The sequence below is a fragment of the Nanorana parkeri genome, unplaced genomic scaffold, assembly GCF_000935625.1.
Source record: "Nanorana parkeri isolate BGI_ZX_2015 unplaced genomic scaffold, ASM93562v1 scaffold764, whole genome shotgun sequence".
Taxonomy (NCBI): domain Eukaryota; kingdom Metazoa; phylum Chordata; class Amphibia; order Anura; family Dicroglossidae; genus Nanorana; species Nanorana parkeri.
This window is the reverse complement of record NW_017307032.1, coordinates 622988-636896: the sequence shown is the minus strand read 5'-3', so window position 1 is coordinate 636896 and position 13909 is coordinate 622988. Positions and strand designations below refer to the sequence as shown.

Genomic DNA, 13909 nt, shown 5'->3' with positions numbered 1-13909 from the left:
CACATTCCGCAGATATGAGACATCCACCATTATTCTGATCCTTCTTATTCTGATGATCGTGTCCCATAACGATTGTCACATTCAAAGTTCTGCTGCTTTTGTAGCTTGTTAGACAGTTTGAACTTATCCAGAGGAGTCCTCTCCGATATTTGTCCCTGTCTGGCTCGTTCAATACAGCAAAGATCTGCCACGATATGGAATGTGCGCTAATGCATCGTAACCAGTGCAGTATTTCTTGGTGGGATTTAGGCTACTCATTGGGCACAGCTTATTTTCACACTACTCCTAAATAATCCACCACCAATCAGCATTCAGGTATTGCGAAACTGCAAAAGTAAACGTGGCAGTAGCGCAGTCATGTGACCAATCATTGTGGCAGAGATGCATGAATCGGAACACTGATGGAACCGCATTACAAATCATTTTGCAGATAAAAGCTCTCAAAGTTTTTTTCAGCTTTTTGGAAATTTTAATTGGGATGTGAACTCGCCTTTTGCAAGTTGCCAGTTGCTTGTCAATGGATATGACTTTAAAGTGGACCTTCACCCGGAAAAAAGACCTTTTCTCCATTTAAACCCTTCCCCAGACCACAACATGACCCCATCCTTTTATATTTCTTATATTTCACGTTCGGGCCTTTCCCTAGTGCTCCATTCTTGGCTGGGCAAGACTGAAGTGCTTCACTTCTGCTGCTCCCTTGGATATGCATGTCACATGTCCCAGAAGCCATTGGCTTCCATACAATGGACAGAGCAGGAGGGTGGGCCTGGTGGTACATCATTGGGAGCTGTCTGCCTGAACATTGAAGAGGCAGCTGCTTCCAGATGACTTCAGGAAAGATGCCGGGACCTGGCGTGTGGCAGCAGAACCTTGATCACAGCAAGATAATGCTGAATTTGCTGGGTGGGTGAGCATGTGGGTGAGGGGGTTTAAACAAAAATTCCATGTGGGATGGGAAGTTCCCCTTTAAGATTATCCATAATACATAGATACTTAGAATTGAATCTGCAATGCAGAGAAAGATTCCGTCCCTCCGCGGTGATAGGGACATACCTTGGAAGCCAGAGATGGCATGCAATCACATCGCTGTTGCTCTTTGCACTGCCTTATTTAATTTACTAGTTTTACTTCCTTTCTTATGAATGGAAGGGGTTAAACATTGTATTCAGGTCTTCGAGCACACTATAGCCTTCTGAAAATGAATTCATTGTGTAGCAGTTTGTCCCAAAACATGTGTTTTTATTTTTATATTGCATAACACAGTTTTGAATGTTCTTTCACATATTTTTCTGTGAAAATATATTGGGTCTTCCTGTTTTTTTCTCAGGAGGTTTATGAATGTATGCTTTTTTGTTTTTGCATTATTTTGTTGAAAACACTACTTACATTTTGATTCTGAAGCTGCATTTTTTTAAAAAAATCTTTGTAAGAAAGGGTGGATACATATTGAAGTCAGTTTTCAGCATTTAACATTCTTATGCTAATTTACAATCGCAGTAACCCACAGCAACCAATCTGAATTAATTATTTTCAAGTTACACCAGAGGAAAGGACATTCTAATGAGCTGCAATGAGTTTAGGCACTTGAAGCGCAACTGTAACTATTCACTAAATGTTTAGGAACAAAAATATGCAAAAGTAAAAGTCCTCAAGAGTAGTAACCTCACAGTGTACTCCAATGGCACCCATGTATCCCACATTACAATTTCATTTCTCACCTTCTCCACCTTAGATGCCATCACGCAGTAGTAGATGACTTACTCTTGGACAATGGTTTACACTTGGTGCTGAGTCTTCGTGTTTTCATACATAAAAGGCCACCAAAAACGAATGACTCAGTATAAAAGTCCCCAAGAGTAGTAGAAGATGGATGCTGGTGTGTCATATTGGCCACTCAATGTTTAGAAATTAAGGGGTCGCCAAACCAAAAGACTTCTTTAATGTGCTTCTCTAGAGGTCATAATTATCCACGGCTCTTTTAAAAGGAAAGTATAATTGTAGTAATGTTTTCCGTAGACATTTTCAGAAGCATGTTCTTCTATATTTTGCTCTTTGATTTTTAACACATTGATTATTCACCTCATGCTAAACTCTTTTACATGTTAAACTAGAAGAAAATTACAATATATATTCCTTTTAAACATATCATTGTTAATGTGACTGAGCTGTTAAATTTCCATAAGCATTGTAAATATGGGAGAAAACCAAGTAAGAGGAATCCGTTTGGGTTAAAGGACCACTGTCTAAGAATTATTGGCTTATTCCTTGTATAGATCAGAAAAATATAAATATATGGAAAACTCGCTGCTGTGGTTAGTTTATACCTTACCTGGGGACCCAGATTTCAGTAGTACAATTCATGTTTTTTGTTTACTTTCACATTCTGCCTCATGAATCTGGCAGGGAATGGGTTTCCTCAGGCTGTTGTGTAGCACCATCTTTGTTGTAGTCAGCTGACTTTTATTAAAATGAAAGGAACCTTCTACATTGTCAGGCACTGTTGAGGCTGGCTTCCACTGCCCTGTTCAACACATCTAAGCCTTCCCTCATCATTGACTACTGCATAGTACATGCTGTCCAGGGCTTTCCTCAGTAGTGACTATTGTACATTACCAGCTGGCCAAGGCTATTCTCAAAAGTGACTACTACCCAGTACAGACTGGCTATTGATGTCCTTAGTAGTGTACACTGATCAGTAACAACTGGCCAGGGCTCCTTACTGCTGCACAGTACTCTCTGGCCATGGGTTGTCCTCAGTAGTGACCACTTTACTATACAAACTAGCCTGGGCTCCTCACTGCTGCAAGAGTACAAACTGGCCAGGGATGTCCTCAGTAGTGACCACGGTACTGTACAAACCAGCCAGGACTCCTCACTGCTGCAGAGTACACAATGGTCAGGGATGTCCTCAGTAGTGACCACTGCACAGTACAAACTGGCCATGGCTGTCCTTAATAGTGACTACTTCACAGTACAGGCTTGCAGGGCTATCCTCAAAGGTGTCTACTGCACAGTACAAGCTGGCCAGGACTGTCCTTAGTAGTGACTACTGCACTGCACAGCACAAGCGAGTTGAAGCTATCCTCAATAGTGGCTGCTTACTTGCAGGTCTCCTTGCTTCTATCAGGAGGACAACAGCAAAGACCACAGTACACATCATCCTGAGGAAACCATGCACTGCCATAATAGATTCCTATGACAGAATATGAAGGAAATAAAACTGATTGTAGCATTGAGAGCCTGGCCTCCCACCCCCACCGCACCCACGTCTCATTATCTTGTCATGATTTAACCACTGTGAGTATATGATGCAAAAGAGGGTCCTCTACCTTGCTGTGAATTATTCACTACAATGATGAATGCTCATAGCCATTTCATTTGTTGGGCACCAACTCCCTGTAGCCATTCTCTGATTAACCTTTGGAAATGTGAATGTAGATAAGTCCTCCTCAGTATGGGGTGAAGTGATTTTATGTTGCTGCGTTTATGTATGGAATGTTTGGATGGAGATGTAATGAATGTAGATATGTGTGAAGCTTGTATTATGGTCTGTAGGTCATTTGCTGCATTAAAGGGAAACTGTAGCGGTCTTTGGATAATTTTATGTTTTATGTTTAGAAATATTTTTCTTTAGTAATAAATGAAAGAATTGAATTATATAAACATTTGATCCAGGGTGCTTCCATGTTTCACGCAAACCTGCTATGTCAGAAAATATATTAGCTGCCATTACTGACCTGTCTCTGAAAATTGCCCAACTGTTATGCTGACCCACCAGCTTCAGTGCATTCTAGTCCACCTGGAACAGATACGCAGGTCAAGAAAAGTCCTAAACTGCACACTACATCTGGGTCAGTGACTCGGTAATGAAGCAGCAGGGTCATTGTGATAGCTAGGCAACATGCATTTCCAGAAGCCGAGGTCAGCAGTAACATCCTCCATACTTTCTCTTCATAGGTCTAATGTCAGTGTGTTCAGTGCCTGCTGGGCTGGGGTATCAGAAAGCCCAGTACTAGCTCTTCATTTGTTAAATACTTCTGCAAACTTAAGATCTAGAGTGCACAGTGTCTATTAGGAGAGTAGGAGGAAGTTGTGTCCCTCCTTTTAATTCATTCAGCTGTGCAGGTGACCAAAAATCCTGCGATTTAGAACAACAGTAGGCCGGGGTATACGAAGGCCTGCAGTACCAAGCTCATACTCTGACCAACTGGCTGGAAGGGTTAAATGTGGAAGATTTATATGTAGTAAAAGAAACAAGTCACCAGCTCTCGTTTAGAATAAATGTCCTTTTTTAATGGACAATTGTGTCACTACAATCAACAGAGCCGACGTTTCGGGGCCGCACAGGGTCCCTTCTTCAAGAAAATACGAAGGGACCCTGTGCGGCCCCGAAAAAACATCGGCTCTGTTGATTGTAGTGACACAATTGTCCATTAAAAAAGGACATATTTATTCTAAACGAGTGCTGGTGACCTGTTTCTTTTACTTCATATTTTGCACTGGGCCATCCGTGATAGTTATTGCGAGCACCACCGTTCTTATTTGGCCAGGACTGCTGTAAGGTGTGCGGAGAGGACCCCCGCCACCTAAAGATTTATATGTAACATTTCATATTTACCTGACTAAAAGGAGCCTATTTTCAAAAAAGGTATTTTCTGCTCCTGCACATAAAGAAAATGCATGGCACAATACTGTACATTATTTGTCCTGTTAATGTTTATCCCAAAGTAAGGCTGGTGCCAAGGGTAGAGCTTCTCTAAGGGGCTGATTTATAATGGAGAGCATGTATTGCTATTCGCTTTACATTGCATTGTTATTCCACACCATGGCCTGCATTTTACGTCCCATTTATAAAATGTAAGTCATTGTATGCAGTCTGCAGTATGTTGAGGAGTTTTCTTTGTTGTGTTTGAAGGAGAAGCCAGTCACTTAAAGCTAAGGTCCAGGTGCAAAACTTTAATTTAAATATATTCCACAGTAACCACAAATTTTGAATTCATTTTCTGTGCGCCATAGGCCTTTTTAACCCAGATAGTAATTTGTAAAATAGCGGTGACATCATCACTGCACATGTCTCTGCCTGAGTAGAAGGTCTGCAGGCTGCCTGCAGAAAACTCCAGGAGCGGGTGGATACAAGACCAGCCACCCTGCACAAAGAGAGCAGAAGTGGCAGGTCTGTATTAGAGAGGTACAGCACAGTTATTGTTTTGCTGGGTTACTGCACAGATCTGGAAGAAATACACAAAGGATATCAAGATTTAAGAAAGAATACACTTGACTCTTGTATTTAGACAATATTTCTTTAGCCTGGAATTCAGCTTTAACTTTGACATTTTAAAATAACAGTATGGCCTTGGTAAGACTATACTGCTCCTTTATAAATGAAGCCCTTGGTTTCTAGGTAGGTTGTTTCATTTCCATACATAGCCCAGTCTCTGAAAGTCTATAGTGCTAGCTTTACATAATGTTAGTGTTTCTGTGAAAGATATATAATACGCTATCATTTGCACTTATGTTTAATGCTGTTTTTCTCAACTAGGAACATGTTCTCTTTAAAGGGTTATGTTGAGTAAACTATGACCTCAAAAAACATATGATGCTTAGCCCCACTCAATCCAAATCAGATGCCGGTATGTTAAGTCTGTGGGGTATGTTGCCTCCAAAACCGTTTCTATAAAATCAAGTTTTTAAAACCAGGACTGCTCTGATCAACTTTTTTAGCACTAAAATTATGAAAAATTAGACATCTCCATTGGTGGTCCATGTGCAGATTGGTCTCTAAGAACAACGTGCGGTGAGAAATTTACCCGCGCTGCTCTGATTTACAAGCTTCTCTGGACTTACTTTTACAGCCAATATGTTTATGTTTTGGACAGGGTAAGGCCGCAAGTTGAACAAAAAAAATTGATAGGTGTATGGCCAATACACCTATCAATTTTTTTCGTTCAACTTGCGGTCTATTCTGATGGGTGCCTCCCTCACCTGTAAGATTACCCCATCAGAGCGGGCAGCTCATTGGCTGTCGGCTCTGATTGTATGAAGATTTTCCAGCCGCCTCCTTTGATCAGCTGATCGGGGAATTGCAGCTGAAAGGGAGCCGACGCCCCACACGCTGTGCAAATTTTGGCTGGTACATTAAAAACTGGCCGAATTGCAGACAGTATATGGACACCTTAAAGAAGAATTCAAACTTCCTATCAGGTTTTTGTCTGTCTGCTGGGGAGATTCATGCTCTCTTTTTGTCCTGGTGACCATTGTTAGCGGAATAGAAACTGATGGGAAATAATCATTTTACAGTAGGGATTTCCCTCACCTCCCGTTGTGTCTCGGAGTCAGAAATTGAAGAGAAACAAAATTTTAAAAAAACCTGACCAAGGTTTTAACCCTTCATTCACTTCATTATCCAAACATACAAACATGTTTTGGCTTTAGATGTACCTTAATTCCAATTTGACCTTACAGTTGTTGCAAGGAATTTCCAGTCAGTTGTGTTGCTTGTAAATATCAAACCGCAAAAAGACCCAGAGCAGGTGTTATGCTTCATGGTTTAAACTCCAGTGAGCTGAAATTGGTTTCCAATTTTTATTCTATTATGATTCCCAAAGCTTCAGATGGCCCTAAAGTTATATATGCCATTGTGCATGGCTGAAAATTGCGAATCAAAATGTGCCTGCCATCTTTGGAGGAAATGTTGCTGTAAATGAGGTTAATATATGCAGATTTCATTAGTTCTCACTATTTCATTTTGTTAAAATCATTCAGGTATTAAAATTTTTATTTTTTTATATTAGATATATGAAAATTATTTTTTGCAATGTATTAAAAAGAATCAGTCTGTTCATAATTAGTGTTATGTTATGATAGTGTTATGTTTTTCTACTGATTTATTTACTGCTCGTCTGCTGTGATCTCTGAAATGCACTGTAAATATTTGTTGAAATATTCTCCAAAATAACTAAAATAAAGTAAAGGAAATATAGTGTATATACTTCACTGAAATATGGATTGCCTGCATCTGTTTATTTGTCTTCCCTTTCCCTTATATTGTTGCTGAAGTCAGAGAATCCACCTGGGTTGGTCCTATAAAAAAAAATAGAAACTAGGAGAGCCCGCATGAACTTCACAATGTGGCCAAAGTTTTGTAACCATCACACCTCCTATATGAGCTTTTTGGAATCCCATTCTAAATCATAGGCATTAATATGGAGTACACCCCTCCCCCCTTTGCTGCTAGAACTACATTCACTCTTTCACTCCTCTGAGAAGGCGTCCCACAATATTTTGGAGTATGTCTGTAGGAATTGTTGCCCATTCACCTAAAATAGAATTTTGTGAGGTCAGGTACTAATGTTGGATGAGAAGACCTGACTCACTGTTGGCATTTCAATTCATCCCAAAGGTGTTCAGTAGGGTTGAGGTTGGCTTTGTGCAGGCCACCTAACTATGTCTTTATGGCCCTCGCTTTGTGTAAAGCGGCACAGTCATGCTGGGACAGAAAAGGACCTTCTCCAAATTGTTCCCACAAGGTTAATGGTGCATACTTGTCAAAATTGTCTTTGCTGTAGCATTAACAGTGCCCCTAACTGGAAAAACAAACTCCATAATTTGGAGGGGTGCCCACGTACTCTTTGCCATAAAGTGTACATCCAATTATCAAAATGGTCAAACTACTCAGCTGTGTAATTCAAACCTGTACTGAGAGAACCATAGAAGTTGTCATGGCTGGCTCTCTCTGGTTTTAATGTTTTCTGAGCTACCGACCCAGAACAAGGTACAATGAATGCACTGCTTGCATTTAATGATGTAATAATGAATACAGAGCTGCATTCATGTGTGTCTTTATGCATTTTTAAAGAAAATGAGAAATAAAAATTGCAGGTATACATTATTAATTATTAACATTTTTTATTTGGTTGAAAAACAAACATGAATAGACAAGAAATGTACAAAAGTATTAAGATGGGAGAAGAAGGGAAATGAGACGGACCTTAGGACAAAAAACATATTTTCATAAAACAAACACATGGGGAAATTGTGCAAAAAGTTGTTACATCTAAAACTCTACATTACATTTGGTCAAGTGTCCTATATTTGGTTCTATAAAAATACTGTATATACATGTACAAAATGTCTAAGTCAGGTCTACAAAGTGGTCCAGGAATCCGATCACAATACAAAATCCAGGGAAGGTTATGAGCAATCCCCCTGTCTGGATGTAAGCAAAATGTAAAACCGCTGAAAATAGGCCTTTGGTAACGAAAAGGAAATAAAATCATATATACTGCTCTTTTATCGAGGTAGAATTCTTTTTTTTATATAAATCCTTCTATTGATAAATTATGTAAATGTCACGGTGTCAGCTCAGGGCTGATGGGAATCTATCACCAAGAAGCAAATATTTTGACATGCAGCAGATGACTAATCAGATAAAATATTGCATTTACATTTTTTAGGGTAATACAAGACTCACTCTGTGCTCATTTTCAGTAATTCATCTCCAGACTCATTCTGCAAGAGGGTACAGATTTAAATATAATGTTCTAAAAAATATATGATTTTCCTCTGCTGCTCACCAATAACTAACTGAACAAAAGCAGCCCAGTATTTTCGTACATATTTCTTACAGTGACACTAAACTTAGGAGTTAAATCTTAAAAATGCATTCAAGTACACTCACTATCCTCAAAAACGTATCTTATTTGTGTATCACTCAGCTGTAGATCCTCAAATCATCTCTGAATTGGTGCTGACACTGTCCTTCCTTCTGGAGGGTGGCTACTTTTGTTCCCATGGTCCCTGTGTGTGTTGTAAAGTAGTCACCGCTCCAAGCTCACTCCCGTGATGGACTACAATCTCAATTCAAATTAGTAAACGATAAACCTGAGATTGTAGTCCATCATGGGAGTGAGCTCGGAGTGGTGGCTACTTTACAACACACATGGACCATGGTGAACAAAAGAAGCCAACCTTCAGAAGGAAGGACAGTGTCAGCACCAATTCAGAGATGATTTGAGGATCTACAGCCGAGTGATACACAAATAAGATACATTTTGGTTAATAGTTCAGGTACTTGAATGCATTTTTAAGATTCTGAGTCTGAACTTCGCTGTCTTCAAGTATTACAGCCAAGGAAAATGTTTTCAGCACTCAAAACTTCCGGGAGTGTTGAATGATGGTGTCCCCTGCCATGAGTTGGGATTCCTCCCGCCGGCCGGTGCATCACTGCTGAGTCTTCCATGACCCCTTAAGTAGATTTTCCCTCTTTTCCTGTCTGGTCACTGAGAAAAGAATAAAGGAAGAGCCTCTCCAATGTGCACACAGCAATAAAAGCACTAGGGTTGCACCAATACCGGTATCGGTGCTAGTACTCGTGAAGCTGCCCCAATACTAGGTGCAGATAACAACGCTTTACATTTTTAAAAGAAAGCTGATGCCGCTGTTCACAGGAAGGCTGCGGAGGTCCCCAGCAAGGACCGGCAGCCTTCCTGTGAATCGCGGTGCCTGATTACAGCACACGCCAAAAATTTCCTCCTCTTTCCTGCAACTCTGCCACCTACCGAGACCCCTTGTGAAACCCCGCACAGCCCACCATAGACCCTGTGCAACATCCTGACACCCCGCACAGCCCTCCTAAGTCCCCGCAAAGCCACCTCAGATTCTCCACTGGAGACCTCAGGCCAGTACTCCAGAAGCAGAACGGAGAATGTAGCTTCATATTATCTCTCTAGGTATTTTTCTGCATTGCTGTATAATGTATTGCTGGGATTTGTAGTCCTCTATAGCTGGTGGTATTCTGCATTGCTGTATAATGTATTACACGGATTTGTAGTCCTCTATCGCTGGTGGTATTCTGCATTGCTGTATAATGTATTGCTGGAATTTGTAGTCCCTCTACAGCTTGGAGTCAGTGGCAGAACTACCAGGGACGCAGCATTTGCAGCTGGGACCAAGCCCTGACACTTCACCACTTTCCTAATATCATTTGTCTGCATTGTTTTAGAAAAAATGTCACATGACAACAAAATGAAAGGTATTGGTCAGTAATTGAGGAAAGGTATTGTTACTTGGCCTTGACAAAATGATATGGGTGCATCCCTAAAAAGCATATTTATTTCTATTGGTATTTTTTATTTCTGTTGTCACTGTTGGGGACACAGTGGAGAAAAACATCCTGCGGCAATTCCCTGGTTTTTTTTTCTATGCAGGTGGCAGGGGAAGCACCAGGAAACTAGCTAAGAAACATATCACATGCTACCCATAGAGGACACCACTTGAAACCTAATTCTCTCTGGTCTTTAACAGGCTGATGGTGACAAAATGTTAGGATGTGACTTGCTATCCTTAGTCACAATTCATTTATATGCACACCCAAGTTAAGAAAAATATAAATAAAATGTTACATTGCACATGAACTGTATAGAACTGATGAGAGGCACGATACGAGCACTTCCTGGAGTCCTAGCTATCATTCATATTTTTAAGGTTTTTTAAAAAAAAAAACCTTTCTAAAAATCTCCTAGTTCTTCTGTATACATTGCCTGTGCCTTATGGTATGCGGGTAAAGTGCAAGAATTCCTACCCAGCCAGATTAACTTTTCATCTCTTTTTGCCGTATTGAGGTCATCTCTTGCATCCAATTATACTCAATATGGTGTTATATTCTATAAAACAAGGTCAAAAATGTTAAAATAATATGTGTGCTTAAATAGGTGCATGGTTGTACATCACATGGCCCTTAAACTGGCTATACACATTATAGTTTCTGCACAACCTCAATTAGATTTACCAAGACTATGTAGAACAAGGGCCTACTTAAAGTATTTAATTTTTGTATCTATTAAGGGAGGCCCTAGTGCTACACAGCTATTGGAAGATCTAAAGAAGACTAGTGATTGTAGTCAGATTGTAATGTGTATTGTCAGTTTTTGAATAAATGAGGCAGAAGCTTGCACCCCAGTGGTGTCGCCAAGAAGGATTTGAAGACTCCGAGCATTGCTCTTGTGCGCATTGCATGTTTCTGTGAACTGCAGTCATTAAAAGCTTCCCAGTGTAATGGAAGATGATGTGAAGAATCCTGACAAGGTAAAGGGTGTTATCATCACAGGAGCATCATGTATTCTCTACACCAGGGGTAGCCAAACTCTGGCCCTCCAGATGTGGTGGAACTACAAATCCCATGAGGCATTGCAAGATTCTCACAGCCACAGACATGACTCCCAGAGAGAGATGCATCATGGGCTTTGTAGTTTCACCAGAGCTGGAGGGCCAGAGTTTGGCTACCCCTGCTCTACACCATCACATTACTAGTGTCGATTTAAGATTCATTCCTTAAGATAGTCATGGATTTCCACCAGAAAAAAAGAAATCTTACACCGGACAGCGTTTCATATGAAAAGCGCATCAAATAAGTTACTAGGTTTTGCCAGCCAGTGCTGGGCAGAAGGTCCTTGGCCAGAGGAAATGGCCATGATGGTCTATTACTGAATATTGCACAGGCTGCTCTCAAGTAGTTACAGGGAGCTGCTCTGATCCCACAGGATGAGACCCACCATTTCACCCATTTCCTCATATAACTTACAGCTGACAAAGAGGTGACTGAAATCTCTGACTGACTCATCCATATTCTCAAAACTATTTTAGACTTTCAGGGCTGGAAGTGAGAGAAAGGCACACATATCTCTCGTTAGTCACATTCTGAATCCCACACTACTGGAGACTTTAGAAATTAGTTCAAGTTTTCTTTTCCTACAAACAGAAACATCTGGTAGATTCTTTTTTGGTTGTGGTTGTTCTTGAAACATATTTGGAATGACACGGATTGCAGATTGTCCTTACAGTGCAAAGTCTTCTTTGTTCCTCGAGTGGCTTCAAGCACGTTAGTGTTCATTCCTATTTTGCTCCGCAAGTGTTGATGTTTTTCCCATCCGATGCATCTTCCACCAGTGACACATGGTAGTCAGTGGAGAGGGTGAAGTGAGAGATGCAACCTATGAGGCCTCCAACGTACTGTCTGTTTGTGTGTAGGGCAATCTCCTTCATTCCACCTAGTAAAGAATGAACCAGAATATTTAAAAAAAACAGCTTTGGGTAACAAGCAAAATCATTCTACTGTTGTTAACAAGGAAATATTACCAACGTGCTAGTCAGAAGCTCTTTCACATCGTGTTGTATGGACAGAACGCATCTTTACTGTTGCAGGTTTCTACTATACATTCTGGGCTGGCTGCCAGGATCATAAGACATACCATTGCCTCCTGACCAAGAGTATAGCTAACAGAAAAGCAACAGGATAGGCTGGGGAAATAGACAAGTGCAGGGTACAAAGGTGCTGAGGACAGCAGGAAGAAGAAACAGGACCAATACGTGAGCAGATGGAGGTGATGTGGTTTGTCATGTGATGATGCAGCCCATGGACCCTTAGGAACCCAGAACATCATGGGAGTAGGCTCATGCATATACTACCATAACTTTAGGAGAGTTGGTGCTCCCAATATATCAAATTACCAATTCGGTGTCCAGCAGTGGGATGGTCAAGGGTTAAAAAGCTATTCCTGAATGAAAACCTAAAGGCCAGGGTAGCTAGCTGCTCTCATGGCTTGATTTTCACTCAGAGTGTTTTTCATGTTCATGTTTCAATTATATGTAGTCACCAATGCTCTACATACCACTACTAACCCATTCATAGCAGAGGGTATTATGTGATATTTTGCCATTTTTGTTTTGAAACAATCAGATACAAAGTTCACCATTGGGACTTACAGGTAACGGAAGGCACAGGTAGGCAGATTTTCTTTAATGACAAGTCAGTCATAGGACAGCTGTATGTATTTTCTGGCACTGGATTTCAGTTCTTATTGCAAGACTTTCTCTTCCATAAACAAATAAAAAAAAGAAGAAAACTGTGCCCTAGGAATCACTGACTCTGACATTTAACCCTCCCCTTTCCTGACCTTAAGCTAACCCTAAGATGAACCCTTAACCTGAAGGATTAAAGTGACACTAAACTCAAGAGGTAAATGTTAAAAATGCATTTAAAATATTGACAAAAATGTACCTTATTTGTGTATCACTCAGCTGTAGATCCTCAAATCATCTCTGAATTGGTGCTGACACTGTCCTTCCTTTGGGTGGGTGGCTAATTTTGTTCCCCATGGTCCCTTTGTGTGTTGTAAAGTAGCCACCGCTCCAAGCTCACTCCCATGACAGACTATAATTTCAGTACAAATGTTTAAACTAAACGTGACATTGGTAGTCCATCACAGGAGCGAGCTTGCAGCAGCAGCTAGATAGTAGTTTATATGGTCACCAAATCATTGCTGAATCCTAATATCTTTATAATTCACCACAGGTGGTAAATTATTCCATATAGACATCATATTCAACCCAATGATAATTCTTGAGCACTCACCAACATAGAGGTCCCCATTAATGTTTAGCTGTCGCATCAATCCTGGAGTTTTTCCTGTTCTGGCACCATAGTCATCCACTGTCACCTTTCCCGATTGTCCATCCCTGGAAAAAATTATGTCAGTGTAATAAGGAGGCCCATCTTTACCCATCTGCCTGCATCTTCCTGCAGAACTGCACTTGGGATTTGGTTTTGACCCCGATGATGTGCAGTTTAGTCTTCAGTAAGCTGGCTGGATTCTGACCATTCTATAATCCACCCCTGAAAGTGTTTGTCCCCATGGAAATCTATAGTACCAAGGCTTAAAGAGGAACTCCAGGCAAGCAGCTCATAAAAAAGTACGAAGACATTTACATTAATAAACAGGTTCCTAACTGTATAGTGATGTACAATGATCTGCAGTACTGCAAAGGCAGGCAGGTGACACTTACATCCTGGTGCAGCTAACTGTATCAACTATTAATTTCGATCCTTCTCATTGGACACTGAATCAGCATTATA

The 13909-nt window shown here is 40.6% G+C and overlaps 1 protein-coding gene across 1 annotated transcript in view; it reads right to left on the bottom strand.

The window, feature by feature from the left end:
- Positions 1 to 11658: 11658 nt before the first annotated feature.
- EGFLAM (EGF like, fibronectin type III and laminin G domains) overlaps positions 11659 to 13909 on the bottom strand; it is a 117622-nt gene continuing 115371 nt past the window's right edge. Inside the window, exons 23-24 of the mRNA XM_018564600.1 lie at positions 13409 to 13512; positions 11659 to 12044 (exon numbers count right to left, since the gene is read on the bottom strand). Of these exons, the coding sequence (XP_018420102.1) occupies positions 11890 to 12044; positions 13409 to 13512 (259 nt within the window). The 3' untranslated portion in view covers positions 11659 to 11889. The remainder of the gene's footprint in view (positions 12045 to 13408; positions 13513 to 13909) is intronic.